The sequence below is a fragment of the Rhinolophus hipposideros genome (genome assembly GCF_964194185.1).
Source record: "Rhinolophus hipposideros genome assembly, chromosome: 15".
NCBI classification, from domain to species: Eukaryota; Metazoa; Chordata; class Mammalia; order Chiroptera; family Rhinolophidae; genus Rhinolophus; species Rhinolophus hipposideros.
Window position 1 is genome coordinate 28136937 of NC_138061.1, and position 26154 is coordinate 28163090.

Below are 26154 nucleotides of genomic sequence, written 5' to 3' on the forward strand. Positions count from 1 at the left end.
GTTAAGCAGAATATTATTAAGTAAGTTTGTGTCAGAAGATATACTATATAATTTGAGAAACACTAAGACTGAATCGAAATCCTTATTTTTTGATCCCGCTGTAGTGATTTTGGTCTTTTGTATCTATCAATTTGTGGGACTATTTTGAATATTACTTCAGAAATCAAGATAGCATTTACAAAAAAGAACTTGGTATGTATGACATAAATAGCCTTACATTTTTCTCTCTCTCTGAATAAGACATGGATCCATCAAGTCTGCTAAAGTTGAAATTTCTAAAATGGCAGTAGTCTATCAAAATGTCCAACATCCTTGTCATTTGTGAAAAGAGCAGCACCTGAAATTTAAATATATCTTAGTATTTATACCAATTAATAAGGAATAATTAAACAATAAAAAAATCCAACCAAAAGTACCACCTTGTGACCTCTGGTTTTCAGTTCTGGCAGCATTCTATCCAAAATTAAAAATTTCCCAGAATTTGTTACCAATTCTTCATCAACCTTAAAATTAGGCAGAAAAAAACAAACAAAAACAAAAACAAAAAAAGAGAAAAATAGTTATGATAACTAATAATTTGGTTTTGTCAAAATAAAAAACAGGTGAACAGTTCAATCTTCAATGACAAATAAGTCACTATAAAACTGAAAATTTTAGAAGTTGACCTTGTTATTTGTGTATTTGTTCTTTTTTATCAGAAGATAATTCTTCCTCTAGGATACTCTAGAATTTAAAACCCACAATCTCACAAAAACAAATTTCAATTTAAGTATAACCTTGATCTATCCTCCCCACCCTTCTCCCAAAGGCTCTGTATAAGAGAACAATAAGGTCAACTTACTGTACATATGTTGAGGTTTATTCTTTATAGCAGATTATATTTTCAACAAAATATGCATGAAAATTACTAGAATTCCAGTAGAAATTAAAAAAAAAAGACGCTTATAAGCAGCCTAGTACTTTTTGAAGATTAAGAAAATTTTCACCTTTTGGTGTGTATCAACTACATCATCAGAGATTATTTTCTTCCTTACTCAAATGAAAAACTATAAAGCAGTGGTTCTCAAATATGGGCCATTCTGCCCTCCACCATTAGGGTGCATTTGGCAGTGTCTGGATACACTTTAGGTTGTCACAACTGGGGGAGGGAGAAACTACTGGCATCTATTGGCCAGATGCCAGGGATGCTGCTAAATGGCCTACAGTCCACAGGACAGCATCTCCTAAACCAAGTATTATACCAGACCAAAATAATGTTTCCAGGGATAAGAAACTGTGTTACAAACTACTATGAAACAGTGCTATTGAGGGTTGCTGAGAACTGATTTCTTTTAATACTATGCTATTTTTCCATCAACCGACCAAGAAAGCAATTTCATTCAATCTGAAAGCCCGCAACTCAACTATCAACTTTTTGGTTCTCTTCTATAACTATTTGCTGAGATTTAAACAATGAGCAGCCAGATTGGTTTTGATAAGTTGAAAACTAACTAAAAAAGGAATACTAAAAAAGGCTGACAACTAAAGGTGTCTCTAAAGTAGACAGCAAGTAAAACAGTGGAAAGCAACTATGTTACTAAAAAAATTGTATTTCCAATACGAAAAAGAATAATTTCCCCCCACATGAAAAGGCACAGAAATTAAAACAGTGTATTATTAAATGGTATTTACCTTAAACTCTTGTGTGACTGGGTCTATAGGGTATTCAATCAAATATGGATGATTACAGCATTTACGAAGTAGCATCATTATATTTTGCAGCTTCAGATTAACTTCAGATTCTATAGGAACATTCACTTCTATAACAGCTCTACCAAAAAACATAATCCATGAAAATGAGAAATTTGGGGGTGGGGGAGGGAGGAATCAGTTTAAGGGATACTTTATTTTTAAACTCACACCTTTCTCGATCTAACTCTGGCTGAATCTGACTGATCAATTTTTCCAATTCATTAGGGAAATCACCCGCTTCGCTGTAATTTATTAACTTTCTCGTTCGCCGTTTTGGTCTCCCAGTGGAACTTAGCTGAACTCTTTCTTTCTGAAAGAGAACAAATTAAAGGAATATCTGTTTAAAAAGTTATACCCTTAATTTGTAAATATATAAAGTAGGGTATGTTTTTATGTCTAAAATGTTTTAAGAAATAGAAAAAAATTTCATCTTTCATCAGGTTTGGTAATTTCTAAAGTCACAAAATCAAGGACACAAACTATAGCCAAATGCAAGAGTAATATGAAATTTAGTGATTTTAACAGTGATGACAATACCTGAGAATTAAAAGTAAATGTCTTCATATCTCAGGTGGAAAAATTAAGGATGGATAAAATTATTTTGAATTTATGTAAAGGGATTTAATAGTGTAGAGCTAAAAAAGGCTCCACATAGCTGTATCACAGATCCATTCTTTGGATTCATATAATACTGCAATGTAATTCCTCACAATATGCAACTACTGTTAAGTTTCAAATAGCTAAAGGAGAGCCAGACCTCTCCTTTAATCATAACGAAAATGAGAGAACAGAGTCTAATGCTTGTACAAAAGAGAAATGCATAACCATAAGTATTTTGAAAAAACACACAAGTCAATGGCATATAGTAAAAAAATCTGGGTATTTAAACGATCCTAAACTTCAGTTGTAAGATAATCACATCCCACTTCAATCTCTTGCAATATGGTAAGTGACTAAATAAGATATTTCTTACAAATATTCTATTAAGGTTTTGGACTATCAATAACATCCTGTAAAGGAGCTATATATTTGGGATTGGTATAGTTGGCAAGCTGTTAGTATACTGTGTGCTTGTTCAAAAGTATGTCCAAGTCCATCTCCAGATAGCACAATTAGGGTTAATCTAGGACAGGAATCAAAATTCTTCCCAAGCATTCCTGATGATTATAAAACAATTAATGCACGAGCCATCACTTAAATTTTGGGAAAACCATACAATCATACAATTACTAGAAGACCACTTTTGCTCCTGGTCTTATGCTTTTTATTCCAGTTAGAAATTCATCCTCACTAAATCCTGAGAACAGGTGATGAGCAATAAGACTGAAATCAACCATGGAATTTTCTATGTCAACGGTCATTTACAGTGTATTTCAAATCCACATTCTACCTCACTGGATCCAAACATGTTTGCAATTGTACGGTTCACAATGGCTGTATAAAAGGTCTCTTGTTTCTTTGAAAGCGGTGCATAAACGACTACTTCTCGTTTAGGAGGAACTTCAAGAGCAACATCAGATTTAAGTCTTCTCAGTAAGAAAGGTGTTAGAATCTAAAATTTAAACATGAATAAATGTGAATATTGGACATTCCTCAATTTTGGGGAATACTATCTCCCTACTCCCCTTTACCCCTTTCTCTTTACTTCCTAAATATTAAGTCTCAAAAGGTGAGACAAAATATCTCCTTGAAATTTTCAGACCAGACCATCCTATCACACAAAAACTCACAGTATTTATCCATAACATTGCACAATTTATTAATTTTTCTAATCTTGAATATTTTAAAAAGCTAAAATAAGGTGATACCTGTACTTCTCAGGGTTAAAGTTATAGCTCACAGCTTTTAAAGTGAGGTTTTGGATTAGTAGGAAACCAAAGAATCAACCAACCACCGATGTGGACATGAAAGCTTTCTTCTGTGAATTCTAAAACTTTAGGCTTAAGATTACTCTCCTTCATTAGCTATGTGATGACAAGTAATTTCCACATTTATAAAACATAGAAGCAACAGATGATTATACCATTATTAAACTGCTTAGGTCTTTAAAAGAAAACACAAATTGTTTAGAATCATTTTATATCCTTTTTAACCTTAGCTTTAAATATAAATTAATAATTGATTTACACAAAGTCCATTTATAAGACTCTGTATGTAAATACCACAGAGGTATAGAGCCAAGCAGAGAGAGACTACTTTATCAGAGAAAGAGAACATCACCAGTTGTTTCAGAAAAAGTATCTGTAGACATTAGTCCAGAAACAAATATACTTACAGGAAATTATCCAGAAAAAAAGGGAAAAGATTTGGTGGGATAAGTGTGATTTAAGATATTATTTACTTTCTATACTGTTTCAGATTTTCACCATGAATATGTATAAACTTTAAAGTGAAAAAAAATTGTAAGAATTTTGAATAGAATTGTCAAAGCACAATTAAGAAACTTTTCAGGCCCATATATGAAAATGACTTAGGAGACCTTTGAGAGATTATGTTTGCCTGAAGTAAAGATAGGCTGGATGGGTGGAGATTATGAAAAACAGTAATAATGGATCATGCCAAAAAGTAAATTATGCAAATATTACTGGCAAACATTGTATTAATACCACTCATTTTCATTCTGGGGCTGACAAATACCTGTAATCATTAGGGGTCAACTGAGTATACATGAAAAGGGCAAAATTTCAAAAAGCACTTGAGTTCTGCTATAAAGCCATGTGAACTCTGGTAGTGGGGGAATAAGTTAAATTTGGGAGGACCCTCATTTTTAAAAATCTACTACAAAGCTGAACAGTTGATCTCTAGGGTTCCTTTTTTATTCTGAGTCCACAGTAAGCAGGGTAAGAAAAAAGTCCAAACCTGGTGCAGCATATGCAATACATTCTGTTCTCTTTCTTTAGCAATAATATCTTCAGCAGTTTCAGAAAGATCGGTGATATCAAACCAAGATTCAAAGCTATAAGAGGAATTAATTACATGTTAACCTATCACATAAACTATATTAACATGATGTTTTACATTTTAAATTTTATATTAACCTGAACATTAAGCAGCAGGTATTTTCTTAAAGGGGACTTTTTCTTTCTGATTTTTACATTAACATAATCTTACAATAATATGAAAATCAAATCAACATGAAGGTACATATTTTTTTCTTTTAAGCAGACTGTCACACACGGCACCTCATTTGGAGGTGTCTGGAGTCTTGGAAGCTTGACTACCCTATGTTCTTACAAATGGACGTCTAGAGCTTGTTTGGAGATTCTAGCAGGGGAGCACAGCTACTCCCATATATACCCATATATACCCTTAACTGAAAAACAATCCTCCTCTTTCAGGGGAGGTCATCCTCTTCCTCTACAACTTAGTGTGCACCTTTGGGAGGGATGCACATGGAGCTGGGAGGGAGGGGGCATCTGCTTAACCAGCCAGGATCAATGTGATGTGACAGATGTCAGTGAGATTGCCCTCATTTCCTAAGGTACACATTTTATTAAATATTTTAATACAGTGAACTGGGGATAATTGTGACATGCTACAACCAGTGTTTTAAAGTCTCAACCAACATATATATACCTTGATAATGACATCTACTAGATACTTTTAGTTCTTCATAATGTAAAAAAAAAAAAAATTATTAAAATGAGCAAATAAATATAAGCATGCTTTGTATTTTACATTAAACACTATATTGTCAGTAGATCCAATTGGGAAAATGCTAGTAACATTTATGCAGTAGTTAGAACAGATATTTTCAAACTCTGATTGACTGAAACACATTTTATACATTCAGATTCCCAGCTTCTACCTCTCTGTTCTAACTCAGTAGGAATGTGTATGACCTGGAAATGTTTTCCTTAATTAAATGTTTCCTAGTGACAACAGCAGAGCCTTGATTTGTGCCAATATTTTGTCACCAGAAGTAGAATATATTCTCAAAATAAAATATTAAAAATTATTTTTCCATATTAACTTTCTTAACTGATGCCAAAGTAAATATAAACCAATTATTTTGCTCTCCTGATTTTGATATTTCCATCTTATTTTTAACTTCTATTAAGATTTTCTTCTATTCTGAGCATACTAATGGTTTTCTGAAAACAAATTTTTTTTTGTTTTGTTTTCATAATATAAGCTAAGTTTTAAACAGTTTCTAGAATACAAAGCACTATGTTGAAACTGGGAGAATTTGGTTTTACTTTGGCTCTGGCATTAACTAGTTTTATTTTTAACTTTACAGCTAGGTTTTCTTATATGTGAGATAGGTGATATAATACCCTTTATCCCCTAAGTTGTTTTATGATAAAATGAGAAAAATCCATGAAGGCTTCACAAAGTTAACACAATAAAAAGCCCTATAGAAATATTTTAGGGGGCCGGTCCGGTGGCTCAGGTGGTTGGAGCACCGTGCTCCTAATGCCGAGGTCGGAGGTTTGATTCCCACATCGGCCAGTGAGCTGCGCCCTCTACAGGTAAGATTTTGAACAATGGCAATCCCTGGAGCTGGGCTGCTATGAGCAGCCAGAGGTCGATGTGGGCTGCTGTGTGCTGCCGAGCTGCTGTGAGCAGCCGACTGACTGCCTCAGCTGGGGGAGCGCAAGGCTCATAATACCAGCATGGGCCAGGGAGCTGTGTCCTACACAACTAGACTGAGAAACAATGGCTTGAACTGGAGTGGAGGGAGGCAGAAGGGGAAAACAAATAAAATTTTTTTTCAGTATTTTGACAAAATGTTTTCACTGTTTTCAATTCAACAGTTTCCTTTAATCAATGCAAACAAAACTTTTAATATTTATTTGCTCTCACATAATTTATGTCAAGAGTGGAACATATAGTAGGGGTAAAGGGAATTGGTGAAAGAAAGGTACAAACTTCCATTTTATAAGTACTAGGAATGTAATATACAAAATGACAACTACAGTTAACACTGATGCATGATATGTAGGTAAGCTGCTAACAGAGTAGATCCTAACAATTCTCATCACAAGAATTTTTTTTCCTTTTACTGCATGTATGAGATGACAGATGTTAACTAAACCTATTGTGGTAATCATTTCACAATATATGTAAATCAAATTATCATGCTGCACACCTTAAACTTACTATGATGTATGTCCATTATTTTAGAGTAAAATGTATAATATGTACCACAAAGAACTTGCCATAGCTATCATTTTATTTCAGCTATCTAGAAGAAGGAATTCATTTTCACTAAGAAAGCAGATTGTGAGGTTAGGAAAACAAAGAGTTAAATAACTGGATCACCTACCTTTTCAAGTCATCAAATACATCTGGCAACAAAAAGTTTAGCAATGACCAAAGTTCTGATAAATTGTTTTGCAAGGGGGTCCCAGTCAAAAGAAGTTTGTTATCTGCATTGAATCGTTTTAACTCCCTGATTAGACGGCACTTCATGTTCTTAATTCTGTGTCCTTCATCTACTATTAAGTATTTCCAAAAGCAATGCTAGAAAATAAATTTAGGGAAGATTTTAAAAATGATACAACAGGATTTTTCCTAAAAACATTCTGAAAATAAAATCTCTATTAGGGATGAATGTTCAATTTTACCAAATAGCATTTCTTTATCTATTGACATGATGTTTTCCTTTGATCTACTAAAAGGATAGATGCATTTCCTAAAACTGATGTGTTCCTGATGTGAACATGGCCATGTTCACTTGGCCATGAACTAATAATTAAAGTCCACCTGCTATTATGTATTTAAGATTCTCCATTCACATTCTTTAGTCAGTCTGTAGTTTTTTCTTTCTAAAGCATAATCAAGTGTTGATTAGTGACATACTAGATAACTAAAAAAGAATTGAAAGTCTTTATTAGTTCCATATGCTCTGAAAAATTAAATAGCATTAGAATTTTCATTCTTGATGCCTGTATCTGAGATTGACACTTTTTAACTTGCTAGTGGTTTCACTTTCTTGCATAGTTATTGGTTTGTTTAGGTTTTCACTTTCTTCTAGAGATAATTTTAGTAATTTCTATCTTCGCAGAAAGCCATCCATTTACTTTCTTTATGTTGTCATGACAATTGTTTTAGTTTCTCATTTTTAACATCGTTCTTCACTTTTATCTTGACCAGGCAAACTTAATCTATTTTAGTTTGCAAAAATGCAGAAATATGCAATATTTCTGGGAAATATAAAAATAAAAGTGGCAACTGTAGATATGCTTGGATAACAGGATTAGCAAATTGAGGAAAGTATGAAATGGTGCATCTTTTGTATTTTGCTTTATACATTCATACAGAAATAAAACAAAAATTTTTATAATATTGTGACTTCTTTAGTAAAACTAACTTGGGACTTCTTTTTCTGGTATATGCCAAACCAGGTAACCTGAATAACCTCTCACTATAAGACATCTACCTTAAAAAGTCAAACAACATACAAAACATCCTTTATAAATTGGCAAAAGAAAAAACCCAATACAATGGAAATGATAAGGTATTTTAAAACTAAATTAGTAAAATCAGATACTTCTGCTACTACTCAGGAACAGGCAACCCCAGTGCCATCAACTCCTAAAAATGGAATCCTTAAATAACATAAGCTCAGTGAAAGGGAAAATTACAAAAATTCTAGCAACTGGCAAATGGAATTGACAAGGAATCCTATGCTTCAATGTGGGCTGGTTAGGGAGAGCAAAATAACTGGAAAGGTCTTCATGTTATACTATTTACTTTAAAACAGAAGTTCCAAGAAAAAATGTGTAATACAACCCTATGTATAAAATTATACCTATATATTAACAATTGTTATTTAATAAAGCAGTAGTAATTCTCAGGTAGAGTTAAGTCTTTCTCTATGTTTTCTTTCTATAAACAGTACATATTACTCTTACTGTGAAAAAAATAACATAACTGCAAATTACAATCCAAAGTTCCACCAGCACACAGGTAAAATCTGATATACTAGTAAGAGAAAGGAAAAACAAAGCTGTCAAGAATTATATATGAAATAGGTAGACAAGAAAGAAGTTCAAACATGGATTAGGCAATGAGAGAAGGTCAATTTTCGCACCGCATTGTACCAACTTGAGTACTAATAAATAAGTAGCTACAATACAAAGAAAACAGATATGAAAATGTTATGCCACAAATCCGTAAGTAACAGTCTAAAAAAAAAAACACAAAACTTGTCTTTATATATTCTATTCTTACTTGATTAAAATTAAATGGATAAGTTCTATATACTTAAACCACATGTCAGAGACATCTGTAATATATTCAGATTAGGTCTACATCTGGCTGATTCTAACACATTTACAATGATATTATGTCTATAGGTTAAAGTATCATAGGGTTTAATTTTCTTTTTAAAGACTACAACCTTCATCTCAATCTTTCTGTTAAAATAAACCTCCAGTTTACAAGTGAATATGCACTATACAACCTATTGCTTCCATCATGAAAAAAACATTAAACAAATGCTACTGAATGGTGACGAAGTGTTATAAAGAAAAATATGATTTATGGGATTATAAAGAATCCAATGAAAACAGACCATTCATACCTGTAATGCATTTCGGTCTCTCATGGCTATTTCAAATGAAGTGATTACCACAGGATGAATCTGCAGTGTCCCTTTCCGTTTGTGAATATTCTTTACCAATTTTCGACGTTCCTCCTGGGTCCCATGATATAGCATAGTAGGAATCTAAAAAATTTTATATTGGTTTATAACAAACTTTAAGACAAAGTATATCAAAAATTTGAAAAATATAAAATTAATCACTTTGAAGAAAAAGATGATTTCATTAAATCTTAGTTCTATTTTTCTATAAAAAACAAGTCAATCAATTCTAATATTATTATTATTGGACTACTGCGGGAGAATAAAAAAGCCATTAGAACAAATCAAGTATAAGGTGAGGTAGATGGCAAAGCAACTTCTAAAACATATGTTTCTCATTAGGTAAGGGTATGGCCAACACAGCAGATTGTGGAAGGAAAACACCATAATAATAAACAGAATTAAAGAATACATTCTACCTCGGTCTGTCTCAGGTGAATCAAATTATCCAACACACTGAAAATCATCCAGGGATATTTTTGGCAAAAAGTCCCAAATTATTAATACCTATTCTTCTTTATAAACTTAAAGTAGGTATTGTTAACAGTGAAATGCAAGTCACATAAGATGTAGTGTTTACACAGATCTACAATTTAATTCAAATAACAAAATAGAATAAACATTTGAAATGATATATATTTAAGAAACGAAACATGTCTTACTTCTGGTGTAAATCTTTGGAATTCAGTCATCCAGTTAGGAAGTGTAGACAAAGGCCCACAGACAAGAAAAGGTCCAGGTACTCCTCTCTGAATCATCAGTGCAATTGTAGCAATGCACTGAACTGTCTTTCCCAATCCCATTTCATCTGCTAAAATGCCATTAATTCCATTTTCCCAAAGCATCTGGACAAAATAATATACACTGTATTTAAATTGATATAAATGCCTATTGAATTAGCAACTGTTTACATCTTTTTTTAACCCAAAGATAATTATGAGACTGACATGTTCACACAATAAATTGTAATAACACTTGTTACAACAGCACAGTTATCAAAGCCATAAACATGCTGGTAGTCTTGAATAAGATAATTTTCATTTTTAAAAATTTATTCTGGGTAAATAAATCAGAAAATAAGTATTTATACATGAAGGTGTTTTACATATAACAGTGAAACATGGAACAACCCAAGTTGGGTTACATTACATTAACAAGTTATTATATAAAAATGAACCCTTTTCTTGTATTAAAATTGAGAATTCATTACCCTAAGCCATTCCATGCCTTCTATTTGGTACCATCGCATCACTCCTCCTGTAAAATGTTTTGGTTGTTGAAAGGGTACTGGCTGTCCATTGTATTTCCGAACTGGGTCAAAGAAGAATTTAGTATTCTGCCTAACTGTTTGCGACAACCTATCTTTAATCATACTATTTGAGTCTTTGTTTTTCTCAAGATTTTCTACACAGAGATTAGAAGAGGTGCTTTCATCCTATAAAGAAAAAAGTTTAATTAGAAGTTTGATACATAATGCTGGTACCCCCTCCTTACCAGAAAATGTAACTACTAATTAAAACTTACCCAGCCCTATAATCATTAGGTATGGAGAAATAAAATGTTATGTTGAATAAAACCCTAGAGACAGTACCTCCATTCCCCCAATGCAAAGCCATTGGGGGGAAAAAAATTCTGCAAATATCCCTTAGAGATTACATTTTGAAGTCACTTTACATTTGTACCTCCCTTCCAAAACGCTAGAAAGTGCTATCCAAGAACTTATTAAACTACTTTCTTAACAATTTCCTTCACTCACAGCAACTAGTATAATGGATAACGTCTGTAAAAAAAATTTAAAAATTTCCTTTCAAAAAACACAAACATTTACTTCCAAATGGAAAGGGACAAAAAAAGTTTAAAAACTCGCTACATCACACTTAATATAAATTTATCTGTTTGTGACACTCAGCACCAACTTATGACCAATGACAGGTTATACCGGTTGGTGACCTCCACAGCTCCATTTTAAGAATGTGAAAACTAGGATTAAGTCAATTCAAAAGAAAAGTCTTATGGTAAGTCTTTTAAATGATGCCACAACTGGATATTCAACTGGAAAAGTAAATGGGTACTTTTCTTAAAAGGCTAACAAACAGTATACTGGTGAGGATAAAAGTACACTGGTGATTAAAAGAAAGGGGGGTAATGATCAGGGAAGCAAATATTAACCCCCAAATTTAATATCTATTATAAATCTTAACTTACCTCATTCTCCTTTTTATTTTTTTTAGCCACAGACAAAATTTCCTAGAACATTGAGAAAACAAAATAATGTATGTGGTTCATTCATTCATTCAACAAACATTTACTGTTCTCATTTTATGCGAGGAAATGGGGATAAGGCTCTCAAGGGGATAAGCTCAACAAGGTAATTAAAATAATGGACTCAAATTGGTGGACCTCACATGAAATTAAGCCTATAGAGTGTCTTATAAAATTCTGAATTAGTTAGCAACACATAAAAATTGCGGTATTTACTCCTGAATTTTCCTTTTTTTCCTTAATCAGTTTACCTGAATAGACTAGGTTCAAATTCGCATATGGCCAATAGTCCTCTAGTACAGAGGGTGGCAAACTGTATCCTGTGGACCAGCTCAAGCTGGCAATCTGTTTTTAGGAATAAAGTTTAATTAGAACAAAGTTAGGCTTATTTGTTTAGTTTATCTATGCTTGCTTTCAGGCTACAACGGTCAAATTTGGGTTTGAGTAGTTAACCCACAAAACTCCGCAAAGTGAAAAAGTTTTACAAACTCTGCTCTAGAAGCAAGTTGTGGCTACTCCAATTACTCAGGAATTGACTTCCAAAAGTATTACCGTCTGAACTCCAGCCCACTTTAGGCCGCTGTGGATAGTCACCTGAGTTTGTAATTCTGAGCAAGAGGTAAAGACAAATTAAAAACTCAGAATAAGTGCTCTGATTGTGAAGTTCCCACTAGATGCTAAGGGTATGAAGACAAGCTATACCTGAGTGTCGGTCACCTGATGACTTAGGAGAGTATTGTTATATCGAATTATCTGAAAAACCTGTTACCAGAGCATAGCATTAAAGATAGGGAGCAGAGACTATGTACAGAAGACAAAGGGGATGATCCAGCATGATAAATTCAAGAAACTTGAAGCATACCTCAAATTTAAGACACACAGAATGATAGAACATTTCAGTAGGTGGCTGGCACATAAATCCATATGTACATATTTGTGTTGTGTTTGTAAAGTATTAAGTATAGATATTCATATTCTAAAGCCGAATCTATGTTACATAGGGAATAGAGCTGCCTTTTAAAATGACTAGATAAGCTCAACTTTTGGAGAACAATTTGTGAATGAATCAAAATGAACACAATACCATCTATGAAGTAATCTTGTAAAAATTAAACCTGATGATGAGTCCTGACTCTGCTTACCTCGACAGCTTCATTCAACACGCTTTTATTTACATACAACTGGAGCCAAAGATAATTTCATTTTAAGTGTTTTGCACTTGCCAGGATCTCCCTTGCCTCTGGACATTTGTCAAAGGTTAGAATCTCTTCCGAGAACACTTACCCACTATCTTCCCTGTGTCTTACTATTTCCCGATTAATCCCTCCCCCACTATTACATGATTTAACGTTTATTACTTAAGTCTCAATCAACTTAGATGCCACTTCCTAGATGAAAACTTTATGAACCTCATGCCTGAGTTAAGAACCCTATATGTGCAACACCATCAAATTTAACCATTATAATCAGTAGTTACTACTATATATTTCTCACTGGATATAGGTTAAGGCAAATGTTACTTTTCTTTACTAATTGATCTTATCCACTTTGGACCAAGTTTGCCTACAGCAGACACACCACAAACATTTGATGAATTAAATTACCAACCGTGTGATTGGCTAAACGTCAATAAATCTCATTAATAGTGTTGTTCAACTGCAGGCTGAGTGTGTTCCATAATCAATTAAGCAGGTCCTGACCATTATTTTTAAATGGAAATGAGGGGAATAACCCTAAAGACAAGAATTACGTGAAACTTGACACATTATACCTTCTAAAGATCTAAAGAATTTGATTTTCAGGTAAAAGAAAAATGTAAGTAATAAAGTTAGAATTTTTAATGTAAGAATGTGATGCATTAAAATGTGCTTAAGGAACATTTAATGTTCGTCATAATTGAAGACGTTCTTTAATTAATTTCTGTTATGAGGTAACAACTGAGAAGGTAAAAAAAGGACCTGGTTTTAGAAATGAGTATGTGATTTTAGTTCCCTAAAGGTCTTCAACAAGGAATAAGAACAAAATTTTTTCTTAAGATAAGGTTTTGAGGTTTCAAGAAATTATAATTTCTGATTAGGCAAAGCTCATTCTCCTTTAACAAGACATGATCTTCTTCCAAACACTTAACAGGCTGAAACGTCAAGTAAATAATAACAATCCATACAGCTTTAATGCAGTTCAAAAAACCCACAATAGGTTTTTACTAAGCATTGAATCTTATGTGCCCTTCCCCCTTTATTTTTACCTCTTTTGACATGACCTCTGAAATATTGTAGGATTCATCTTCTCTTCCTCTTTTCTTTCTCATAACTATAAAAAAGATCATTTTATTTTGATAGCAATTAATGCAAAAATATAAACACATATCCTTCAAAACTAGAACAAGGAAATTTACCTGGATTCTCCTCACTTGCATCAATGGAATTTTTACCCTACAAAACAAGGATTTAGAATATTATTTTTCTAAGGACTACTATGGTATTACAAATTAAAAGGTATTAAGTAAATGTTACGTGCAATTCAACTACATCTACAACTCTTTCACTGTTACACTTACAACATGTAACTCTTCCATATTCCCTACTGTAACTGATTTGCAACCATTGCCGTTTACTTTCTCCCAAAGACTACTTTCCTCAATATTTTTTATTTCACAAGAGAAAATTTCAAAATTAAACATAGAAGGCATTTTTATTTTGAAATTACTATGTATATATCTTCTGTAACTGCATGTTTATTCTACAAATATTCAAGTGTATGGTATGGAAAGAGTACTGATTTCCAGTAAAATTAGTAAGTTAAATACAACTGAAAGTAGAAATACTGACTGAAAAAATATTAGTGAAGGAAGATTAGGGAGAGGAAGAGACATTCAAAAACAGTTTGAAAATGAGAGTTGGAAAAGAAGATCAAGAAGAGGTACACAACATGTTTGAGAAATGAAAATGACAATGAAATAAGATCAATTTAAAAATGAAGTAAAAAAGTTAGAGGATTAAAAATGAAAATACCAAAAGGGAGTGAGATGGAGTAGGCAGAATTTTAAGTTTGGTTCCTTTAGAACAAAGTGGGGAAACAACAACAACTCTGGTATAAAAACTTAGCTGGGCAAAAGTGAAGGCTAGATTAAACCAAATGGCTGAAGATGGAGAGTAGGGAATAAATGGTTAAGCCAATAAATTATCACGAGTATTGTGTGTGTCCTTTAAAAAAACAATAAAACAACACCAAAATAAGTCCCCGGAATTAGCAACTAAGTCAAATTATATCAGTTTTTAATAACTGTTTTTGTTGCAAGAGTATCCACTGTACATTCACATCACCACTAACCACACTAAGGTTCAAATAACTGGACTTAAAGATAACCTACCTATTTTGCCTATTGGCATTTTGATATTTCCTAACAAAAGCAGTTGAGTATATAGCACTGTTGGGTCTGAGACTAACGCAGGGTTCAAACCCTGACATTACTATTTACTAGCTATGTGATCTTCAGCACGTTGCAGTCAGTTCTCATTTGCAGCAGTTATGTTCTCTAGTCACTGCGAATACTGAATCCGTGAACACTGAATCACTGCCTCTAGGACAAATACAAGTTTAGGGTCCTGCAAAGGCTCTGATCACATTTTCATCAACCAATCAATACCTAACCCCATTTTATGTGTGTTGCTGTTTTATCTTCTTTAATGTATATATTGATTAACATTGAACTCAGCCAAGACCACTCACTAGTCACTCTGAAGGACTAAATGAGTAGAAGAGTACTCACTACTGAAGGAAGCTTATCTAACACACCTATTTTTTCTACTAGACACAACACAGCCTCCTTGCATTAGAAACACTAGAAAGCACTTTAGCACAACATGGCTGAGGGCCATTTTAAACAGCAGTATCAACAAATATCACAGAAATGAAAAAATCGTGGCATTAAATAGATCACAAAAAGGATACTTGTTACAGTATGCCAGCTTGTTTACAGCCTGAGGGCTTAAACAAGGCAGATCACCCCTTTTACCTCAGCTGGGAATGTGCAGGTTGGAAGACTCACATTTTGGCTGTTGTTCACGTGCATGTGTGAATGAATGACCATAAAAACGCGAGTATTGCTTTTGGGGTTACAAATAAATTTTAGCTAGCAGGTAAATTTGCAAATATGGAATCTGCAAATGAGACTGTACTTCACTTCCTTGCATCAGCTTCTTTATATGTAAAATGGGGACAATAACAGTATCTGCACCTAACAGCTGTTTTGAGAATTAAGGAAAACACGTGAAGCTTAGACCAATGCCTTACACAATAAGTACTCAATAAATGTTACCCTTATTATTTCTCTTTTCACTAGCACAACTGTTCTTTATGTAATACAATTCCCATCAACACTGCATTAAGGAGACTGTTAAAATATATTCTTTACAAAATTCTTTACAAAATTCAGGCTATCCCTAAATGAATACCCTAGTATCTGAAATATTAGGAGATGACTATCTGTTACAATTTTGGTTTCACTATTGCAGCTATGCATAAGATACACATTTAGATTATTATGGCTATAAAATGACAAGATGAGGTTGAAGGCATGAAAGAGTAATCATTAAGAAATCCAAAAGATCTGGCCACTTATAAAATGCATCCAGGTATGAAACTTTTGCAGATTTTTCCCAGATAAGAAAGTAAAATTTTGTTTTTATGAAAAATAATCCACAGAATAAGAGGCAGAAGGGGTCACACTTTAGCTCTCCTTCCCTATCTAAAATACTGAGAAAATTTTACATGTCCCTCAGCAACTTGTAACAAAGGTTATCATTAAGGTTAAAATTAAATATATGAGCAATAAAGTCAAAAGAATACAAAAGGGGCAGCCGGTTAACTCAGTTGGTTAGAGCTGATGCTCTTAACAACAAAGTTGCCGGTTCGATCCCAGCATGGACCACTGTGAGCTGCGCCCTCCACAACTAGATTGAAACAACTCCTTGACTGGGAGCTGATGGGTCCTGGAAAAACACACTTAAATAAATAAAAGTTAAAAAAAAAAAAAAAAGAATACAAAAGAATTTCAGAATTTAAGGCAATGTATACAATATATTCTAGCTTACTATGTATTACCTTAGTAACTTTTAAAGACTCCTTTTTTCTCTCTAATTTCTCCTTTTTCTTCTGTTCCTGTAAGATAATTTTTCTTAGTGTCACAAATGGAAATACAAAGTATAAAACACACATCTCATATAACTTACATTCACTATATAACATATATATGTTTTTAAAAAAGGGAGAATTTGCACTTTAAGACTTTATGGAACAGGGAACAGATTTACCCTCCTGCCTTAAGCAACTAAAATCCAGATAAAATATATTAAACAATGGTTTTCAGACAACATACAGCAAAGAACAATGAACAAAAGGAGGTGAATTTTGATTGCCCAGCTTTCTGCCTGAAGGCCATTTCCAAGAGCAAACAATGGAGGGAGAACCGAAACAGAGCTTAACAGTAGACCTGAGCTCTGAGAACACAGAGTGCAAACCTTAGAGCACTCAGCAAACCCAGGGTCAAGTACCAGGAGAGAGCTGCACACAAAGAAAGCTCTGAAGATCAGCGGTCAAGTCTTCATTGAGCATTTATCAGTATATGAGTTTAAGGAAATCAAGTCCAGCAAAAGCCACCAGAAAGAAGCAGGTGGAACAATCCCTATGCTCCCAATATATCAGGAATAGTTCATATTTCCATCAGCCAAAGCAAAAAAGGCCTCCTCATATAGAGGGCATCAAGAGTGCTCAGGAGCGGATGGGGAGTGGGGTCAAATTATTCCATGCTAAAAGCTGTTCCAAATGCACCCCAACAAAGCTTTAAAAGACAACGATTCAAACCATTCCCAAGAGATAGTTAAAAAGAGTATTTGCCTTATAACTCATTAAGCTTGACATGGTTTGTTTTTATGTATCTGTGTTTCTTTACCAGACAAAGGTTTGAAAAGGGCTTCACCAAGGAAAAAGAATTTAGTTAGTAAATGTAGCAAAATCTTGCTTGATAATTATTCAATTTGAATAATGGGGACAGAAGGATTTATTGTAGTCTCAAACTGCACAACATTTTGTATCTTCATACATTCTAGTGGACAATAAGTAAACTATACAGTATCTTAGATAAGTGCAATAAGAATCAAACAAGGTAAAGGGGATCAGGAGTGTGAGTGTAGAGGAGGTGTCAGGTAGCAACTTCACTTCAGGTTGTCAGGGCAGGCCCCATTGAGAAAGTATTTAAGCCAAGACCTGAAAATGATGATGAAGTAAGCCATGCAGGTATCTAGAAGAGGGTCCCAATCAGAAAACGGCCAGTACAAAGGCCGAAAAGCAGGAAACACCTAGAACGAGGTCTGAAAGGTAATGGGGTTAAGGGAGGCAGCCAGACTGCTTACAATCTTGTAGGAGGGTGGACTGGATAAAGAAAGAAGGTCAAAAGGTACAAATTTTCCATTATAAAATAAGTCATGGAGATGTACTGTACAGCATGACTAGTTAATGATACTGTACAGCATAAAAGAGTAAATTTCAGAAGTCCTCATAAGAAAAAAATTGTTAAATGTGTATGATGATGGATGTTAACTTATTGTGGTTATTATAATATCGCAATATGTAAAATACTAAATCATGCTGTATACCTGAAACTGATGTCAATTATACCTCAATTAAAGGGGGGGACAGAAATAATTTTTTAGAGTTGACAATGTTTATTATTTTGATTGTGGTGGCTTCATAGGTGTATACATGTCAAAACTTAGAAAATTGTACATTTTAAATATGTATAGTTTGGGGTATATCAATTATATCTCAAGCAATTTAAAACAAGACTAAGCAACATAAAATTCACAATTTTCAGTATCCAGGAAATATTACTTTTATATTTTATTTATATAATTTATTAAATTATATAAATATAAATTATAATTTATATTATCAGGATAAAAGTCAAACAGGTGAATATAAAATAAATGGTGGTATATTCATACAATGGCATGCTTCTCAGGATGCCATTTCTCAGGAATAAAAAGACCTACTGAATAAACATGTGAATCTCAAAAATATGGTGAGCTAAAGAAGCAAGACACAGAGTGCTTACCATATGACTTCATTTATGACATTCTAGAAAAAGGAATACTAATCTAGTGACAGAAAACGATTCAGTGGTTGCCCACAGCCAGGCATAGGGATCACAAAAGAAGAGAACTTTGGGGGATGACGGAAATGTTCTTTATCTTGGTTGTGCTGATGATTACACAAGTCTATATATTGGTCAAAACTCATCAAACTATAAACTCAAAATGTGTGCATTTTATTGTTATGTAATTTTTTATCTCAATAAAGCTGGTTTAAAAAAAATTAAGCTATTAGCTATAATCAATCACATATACATACCTCTAATTGTTGCTGTTCCATTTTAGTCAATAAAAATTTGGAGTAGATATTGCTTTTTTCAAGCAAATGTTGAAGTCTACGGTACCGAATGTCCCCGGACTCTCTATCCCAAGACATGCGAGCCTATCCATAGAGAAAATTTCCATAATTATTAAAAGTTTTCGGACATACATTGATTTTTTTTTTTTTGCATAGGGATAACAAAACTAACTAAATGAATGTTCTTTGGATTTAACATTTCGTGTAATTAATGAAAACAGGTTTTTTATAATATTAAATTTATTTACGAAAAATGCTTTATTTTCCGAAAGAAAAATCGTATTTTTTCCATTAAAAAAATGATTCTTGGGTTCAACAGGCAATCTGGTAATATGTTGCTTGGATACCAAAATATTGAAATTCAGATACTAGACATATGGTTACTGGCATCTACTGAGTCGAGGGTCCTTTCTTAAAGTATTTGAAATTAAATATTAGAAATTTTAAATGGGGAGATGAAATTAGACTTTATAATTTTTAACTTTTAAAATTTGTTTAAAATTTTAGTAAAAATATTCCGGGCTTAATTTACATATAACTGCTATCTTAAATCCTGTTCAAAATAAATCAGCATACATTTTTTAAATTAAAGCTTTAAGATGCCGTGGTGAATAACAATTTGTAATTAATGATTAGAATACTATAGCCAAGGTTAACCTTGGCAAGAAAACCCAGTTTTCTGTATTTCAAAATAATTTTGAAGTAAACCTTATCTACCATTACTTTCTTAATAATTTTATTATTTTATATTAAGGTAAATTGTAGCTCCATCTGTGGAAAGCACTGAATGCCTAGTGAGGAGCATATCTGATGACCAGGATGGGGTGAGGGGAGGGTGGGAAGGAAATTATATTTCAGTCTACACAATATGAACTATTTTCCTTTTATCTCTTCAAGAAAATTCCCAACTCTTACCTTCCCCTCCCCCACTACAGATACATTAAACGCTACTCTTTAGTAAGTATTCTAGACTAACAGTGACTTCTTTCTAAAGGAAATGCTGGTGAAAAGCCAAAGAAAATAATTGTAGCACATGAATGTCAAATTCATTGCCCAAGCTCTTCACAAACCTTTAAATTTCCTAAAGCAAAGTAAATGCTCCTCATTAAGATTTAAGCTGGCTCTTCCTCTCTTAAGCATTTTTAAGTATACGCCCATAAATACTTTATTCTCCCAAAAGGAAAGGAATCTTTACTTCCGTATACTGAGGCTTTTTGGCCCCAAAGATATGTAGGGAATGACTCATTCTTAGAATTTTTCTCCATAATCACCTAAGGGAATAATTTATGAGTGTCAGATGCAAAAGTAAATCAATTCTTTCAATACTGTACGTAAAGACATGTAAGAACAATGGACCTAAATAGTTTTTAGCAAATTACACCTTCGTATTAGTAGAAAGATTAACTAGAGCTATATACTTTAATCATAGATGGACTAAAAGCAGATTAAAAGCTGCTATTTTAATTGCATAACTGCTAAAGAAAAGATAGCTGTACCATACCTATCCCTCAACAATAACAATGCCAAAAAACTTTAAGACTAATTGGAAAATATTTGTTCAAAAGCTTAAAAATTTCACTGAAAGTAGAAGTCATTTTGACTCCCTAATTTCATCAGCTAATACTTACAGTACTACAAATTTTGACAGATATTTTTCCACTGTGAAAATATTTCTTCCTTTGAATTAACGCAATCTGGAAATGTATTCTTATTGTACCTCACATCTTTCTTCAAATGGTATTTCCTTACCCAACAACCTTCATGGGTTATAAAACTGAAGATAAAAAAAATTAAGACTTTATCACTCTTACCACCTCCAAAGTTTATTCTGGACACTTGCCCCAGGACTCCTCTTTTACAATTCACCTTGTTATATGGCTGATAAGTATGTTTATTTTATTTATGTAATCTTATATACATGATGTAATACATAATGTAATGTACTACATATTGTATATATGTATAGTGTATACATATGTACAATGTAACACATATGTAATACATTGTGTATATCATACTTAGAAATTCAGTAAACATAGATTGATTGCTAGGTGCCTACAAAAACAAAAGTGATGTGCCTGCCCTCCCTCAAGCAACAGTGAGAGTCAAGTAATGTTAATAACGTGTAATTAAAAAAAGTACTATGGGAATTCAGAGAAAGAGGAAAGGTGGTTCAAGGTCGACCTCTCAATTTTATTAAAATTTGTTAACATATTTATCTTAACTGATTATGGTCTAGTATGGATGATCAGTAATAACAACATCGGTATTACTGGAGTGAAAGTACAGCATAGTGGTTAAAAAGTGAATTCTGGAACCACGTGGCTTAATTACAGTTTTGGCTCTGCCATTTTACTATCAAACTGTGGGAACCAGGAAAGCTCTAGGTGCCTCAGTTTCCTCATCCATAAAAAGAGGTGAAAGTAGAACCTACTTCATAGAATACTTTAACAGTTTATATTAGTAATTAAACTAGTGAGGCTAATAATAGTAATAATGAGTTTAGTAACAGTATCTACTTTATAGAGTGGCTGAGGATTTGATGAGTCAGTGCATGTACAGCATTCAGAACAGTACCTCACAACAAATGCTCCTGAAGTATTAACAATGCTAACAAAAAAAAAAATCATTGTTGATACACAATAGCAGGGAGCCAACTGATTCATGCCTTATCTCTGGAGTGCCTGTTTCCCAATTTCAGTAGTTTTGCAATTACATGGAGTTATTACTTGCATATTTCCTTAGAGGGGTATCACGTTAAGGACAAGAACTGGAGACAGGCGGAGTTCAAATTTGAGTTCATTAGTGCATGACCCCCAACTACTTCAGTTTCATCGTATGTAAATGGAGGCTCAAAAGTAACTAGACCATCGTCCTAGTAGGAGGGTAAAGGAGTTATTACAAGAAAACCACTTGGTAGGCAGTGGGTAAGAGATGGTGGCTCCCTATCATTCTTTTTCTTGCACATGCAATCATCAAGCAGCACGGTGGGGCTTTATTATTGGAGTGGACTGCACTTTAAGAATTGAATTTTTAAGAGGTTAAAAACTGCTTTTAGTGATTTACAAAGTAGCTACTCTGAACAAGAAAACCACACACATGACTTATTATTTTTACCTGAAGAATCTTACTTAAGCAATAGAGCCCGAGAAACTAAAACAAAACGCAAGTCGATCACTTATAGTGAAAAACAGCACTACAAGAACGCACTCCCAATTTAGGAAGAATTATAACGCGTACACAAGCAATTTGGAATGTCCACTTAAGAGAGTTGTGAGGCCACTTTATAGGCCAAAACGTCCTCCCAGAAGCATCATTCGAAGCACGTGCAAAGGTTTCTTAAAGAGAGCATCTGTAAACACACACGTAGATAAATAACAAAGTTTTAAAGGTTACGGAAGAAAACACCGAAGAACACGAGCCACACGTCGGAGGGAGCACCGCGCTACCAGTGCCCGTAGCGGGAGGAACCCGAGTCTGCATTACCTTTTCCAGCATCTTCCGCTCCCGCTCCAGTCCCGCAGCCTCGAGCTGTTGCTCCTCCTCTAGCATGGCCGGGGTAATCACGGCCGTCTCCGGCTGTGCAGCCCTGCCGGGTCCCAGCGGCCCTAAGAGGGGAGAAGGCGTCCACACTGCAGTTTCAGACAATTACCAAGGACTCCACTCCCACCGAAAACAACGCTGCCTTCTCCCCAACGCTTCCGAGGCAAAAGCTGCCCCCCGGGGACGCCAGCATCCCCCCAGACGGCATCCTAGATCGTTACAGCGTCAACAAGTCGCCTGGACCTGACTTTACAAATCGGGATGCTCGGGAAAACGCAGCTCTCCCCCGTGTAAAATCTCCCGCACGTCGTGCAAATGTGTGCGATTCCGGGTGCCCTCCACTCACGCTCCCCAGCTTTCCCTGGTCTCTCCCCGGGGTCGGCTCTCCCCCTCAAGGCTCGGCTGCAGCCGCCACGCTGCGCCCCCACTGCGCCCCGAACACCGCCTCACGCGCCCAGAGGAAGGTGCTGCTCACTCACCGTCGCTGCTCTCCGGCGGCTGGGCGGGCATGGCTGGACACACTCTCCGGCACAGGGTCCCCTCGTCTCAGAGCCTGCAACACGGCGCGCTCTGCCCTCACAGCCGCCGCCGCTTCCCGTCTTCTGGACAAACCTCCGGCCAAAGAAAAACGCGCGCTTCGCCTTCGCGGGAAAACACCGTCATCTCGCGATACTTCGTGCTCCCCGCCCCGACCCCGCCCCCGGCGGCGCGAGACTTGGCGCAGAAAACCAACCTGAGGCGTGGGGAGAACCCACCTGGACCTCGGGAGCTGGGTCCTGTGCCGGAGGCGGCGTCTCCGCGGCCCGGTGATACTGGGCGAGTCTGCCGACCGTGGGGAGCCTCGCTTCCTCACGTACTGGAGGACGGTTGCGGACTACGGAATACTTCGGTAGTGCTCTTAACAGTTGGCAAAGCATCTTCACACACTGCCGGATGGGATGCAGTCCTCCCAACCGATGATCCTTTGGGTAGGAAAGATGTTATGTGTCTCCAAACGAGGATGTCAGAAACAAATATTCTGCCCACCTCGCCGCCAGCCGCCGTGCGCAGTTCAACGTGGGAGTGAAAAGAACCCGAAATGATCCAGAAGGGTTTTTTGTGGGTGGGATGGGAGAGACAAATAGCAAATTAAGATGATGGTCGAGTTCAAGACAGTTGTTTCAGGATAAGGGAGAACTGAATGCAGCGATAAACCGAACGGAGTGGCCCGCAGAACAGTGATTCAGGAATTCGACAGACCAGTGATCACAGAGTGGGCGCCTGAAGGAAGGAGCAGGGCTTTTGTCGCGGAGTTCCACCGCAGCCCTCAATCCCATCCTTTCTTGTCCGCAATGCCTTGCACGTTCCTGTGTCCCCGCTCCTCCCACCTCGGGATTTATGGTATACCTGCCATGTAACCACCTGTTTCCTTCAACTTCAGTAATTGTTATCTGTACAACTTTAATAATTCGTACAAAATTTAAGGGTTTACAGTGCACATCTATCACAACCATCTTCAGCAACCTTCATAACACTCTGTGGTGAGCAGAGATTGTTTTTATTCCTACATTAGAGGTGAAAAAACTGATGCTCAGAGAAAATAAAGTGGCTTGCCCAGAAGCCTGCAGTCACTGTGTGATAAGTCAAACCCAGTTCTTTTGATTCCTAGTTCAGTATTAAGATAAAATATAGATTTGAAAATATAAACATCTATATTAAAATATAGATTTCATTAATAATTACTCTTAAATCGTGTCTTCTCCTAATCAAAGACAATGGCTATCAGTCTCACTCCACAGACGATTTTTGACTTTCCCCAAACTATCCTCCAAAATTTCTTCCGCTGACGTGAAACACTGCTTTTTATGTTTTCCCCTAATGCATTGAAAAATCTTGCCTTGTTTCTTCTTTCGAACTCAGACGTGGCCTACTTCCCAACATCTTTCCTCTGTTGTTTTTCTCTATATACTTTGTTCCTTGTAGCAACTTCTCTACAGGCTTTAATGATCAGCTCAAGGCTGACAACATCCCTTCTAATTCCTTAGAAAGAGAGTAGGGAAGATTTGTCCAAACACCCTTGAGATAAGAGTTCAAGGCAGTTTCAGCTGATTCTCAAAGGACAGACACCTCATATAATATCTGGCCCCACTTGTTAATAAGTGCACTGGTATATTTCCTGACATTGCGCAAACCTTCCCTAAGAGAGGCTGTGAAAAGTTTTGTTCATTCCTTTTTTAATTTACGGGCCCACATAGAAACGTTTCCTGGAACTTTTCTGGAGCTATACAGCAATGAATTTAGACAGACAAGACTCCTGTTGATACGGAACTTACATTCCAGAAGTTGAAGGAAATAAGTGGGTGTGTAAGTGAGTGTGTAAGACATGCTCTGCAAAATATTAAAGTGTTGTGAGAGTAATCTGGGTAGTTACTTGAAAGTGAGTAATCAGGTTATCTGAGGAAGTGACACATTTAAGCTGAGAACCAACTGTCAAGCAGCCAGCTAGCCCAGGGGAAGAATTAAGAATCTGCAGCTAGTGCAGAGACTATGGCAGGAACAAGCTTCGGTTATGTTTGAGGATCAAAAGGTTAGTCTGATTGAAGCAAAGTTGGCATGGGCAACTGGCACAAAAAGTCAGAGATAGACTGTCCAGATGAGGCACCGATGTCACAAGTCATTATTTTCCCTACACACACAAAATATCTTTCTCTTCTAGAATCCTTTTCATACTAATGGCTTCACCACCCCTCCAACCATAGAAGTGGGGGGAAAAAATCCAAAACAAAACCACTGCTCCCTTTTGCTTACATTGGATGGCCCTGCTTCCTGCTACCTCACAAGTAAACAATAGCTGTAAGACAGAACTCTTTCAGATTCCCAACACCAAATTTACAAACCTACCTGCATCTGAACACCTTTTCTATTTTCCCTCAGGATACGCCCTGAATCCATCTCCATGCAGCCTATTCAAGAATCTTATATTACACATTATCCCATTCTCTATTTCTTAAACCTTTGCTGAATACTTTCCATTAGTATTTAAATACTTTAACTTCTCCCATCTTAAAAAAAGTTAAGTGGTAACCTCCTCTTCCCCCACCAGCTAGCTATTTATCTGCTCTCTTCCGTTTTACAGCTAACTTTAGAATTGGCTACACTAGCAATCTTTAAATTCCTTGCTTCCCACTGATTCTTCAACCACCTGGCTGCTGCACTCCACACACACCAACTAAATTTAAGGAACATCTCTAAATACTCATCTCAACCTCACTGTCACATAACACTAACAGTCCCTCCTTTAGCGAAACACTCTTGTCCTTTTTCTTTTGACCCCCACTATCTCCTGATATTCCTAATTCTGAACTCTACTAGTTCATCCTCTTCTACCCAAACCTTAAGTGTTCTAGCTAAGTAAATGATCTGAGTTTCTACCTAAATGCATAATCTAATAGAAATATTCTAAATCAAGTTCACTGAAGAATGGCCCAAAATAAAACAATCTATTCATCCTTATCTATTCTGGGTAGTGCCGTCCACCATTTTTGGCACTAGCAATTCAATGGGTTTAAAAAAAAGAGGCTTTCTGACCTCAAAGTTTATAC

The 26154-nt window shown here is 35.4% G+C and overlaps 1 protein-coding gene across 1 annotated transcript in view; it reads right to left on the bottom strand.

The window, feature by feature from the left end:
* HELLS (helicase, lymphoid specific) overlaps positions 1 to 23239 on the bottom strand; it is a 35078-nt gene extending 11839 nt beyond the window's left edge. Inside the window, exons 1-17 of the mRNA XM_081074875.1 lie at positions 23053 to 23239; positions 22517 to 22638; positions 18992 to 19114; positions 16688 to 16744; positions 13980 to 14016; positions 13830 to 13894; positions 11528 to 11569; positions 10533 to 10757; positions 9985 to 10167; positions 9263 to 9406; positions 7001 to 7197; positions 4591 to 4687; positions 3122 to 3283; positions 1902 to 2041; positions 1672 to 1810; positions 420 to 503; positions 218 to 337 (exon numbers count right to left, since the gene is read on the bottom strand). Coding sequence (XP_080931001.1) covers positions 218 to 337; positions 420 to 503; positions 1672 to 1810; positions 1902 to 2041; positions 3122 to 3283; positions 4591 to 4687; positions 7001 to 7197; positions 9263 to 9406; positions 9985 to 10167; positions 10533 to 10757; positions 11528 to 11569; positions 13830 to 13894; positions 13980 to 14016; positions 16688 to 16744; positions 18992 to 19114; positions 22517 to 22638; positions 23053 to 23083 — 1968 coding nt within the window. The 5' untranslated portion in view covers positions 23084 to 23239. The remainder of the gene's footprint in view (positions 1 to 217; positions 338 to 419; positions 504 to 1671; positions 1811 to 1901; positions 2042 to 3121; positions 3284 to 4590; positions 4688 to 7000; positions 7198 to 9262; positions 9407 to 9984; positions 10168 to 10532; positions 10758 to 11527; positions 11570 to 13829; positions 13895 to 13979; positions 14017 to 16687; positions 16745 to 18991; positions 19115 to 22516; positions 22639 to 23052) is intronic.
* Positions 23240 to 26154: the final 2915 nt, after the last annotated feature.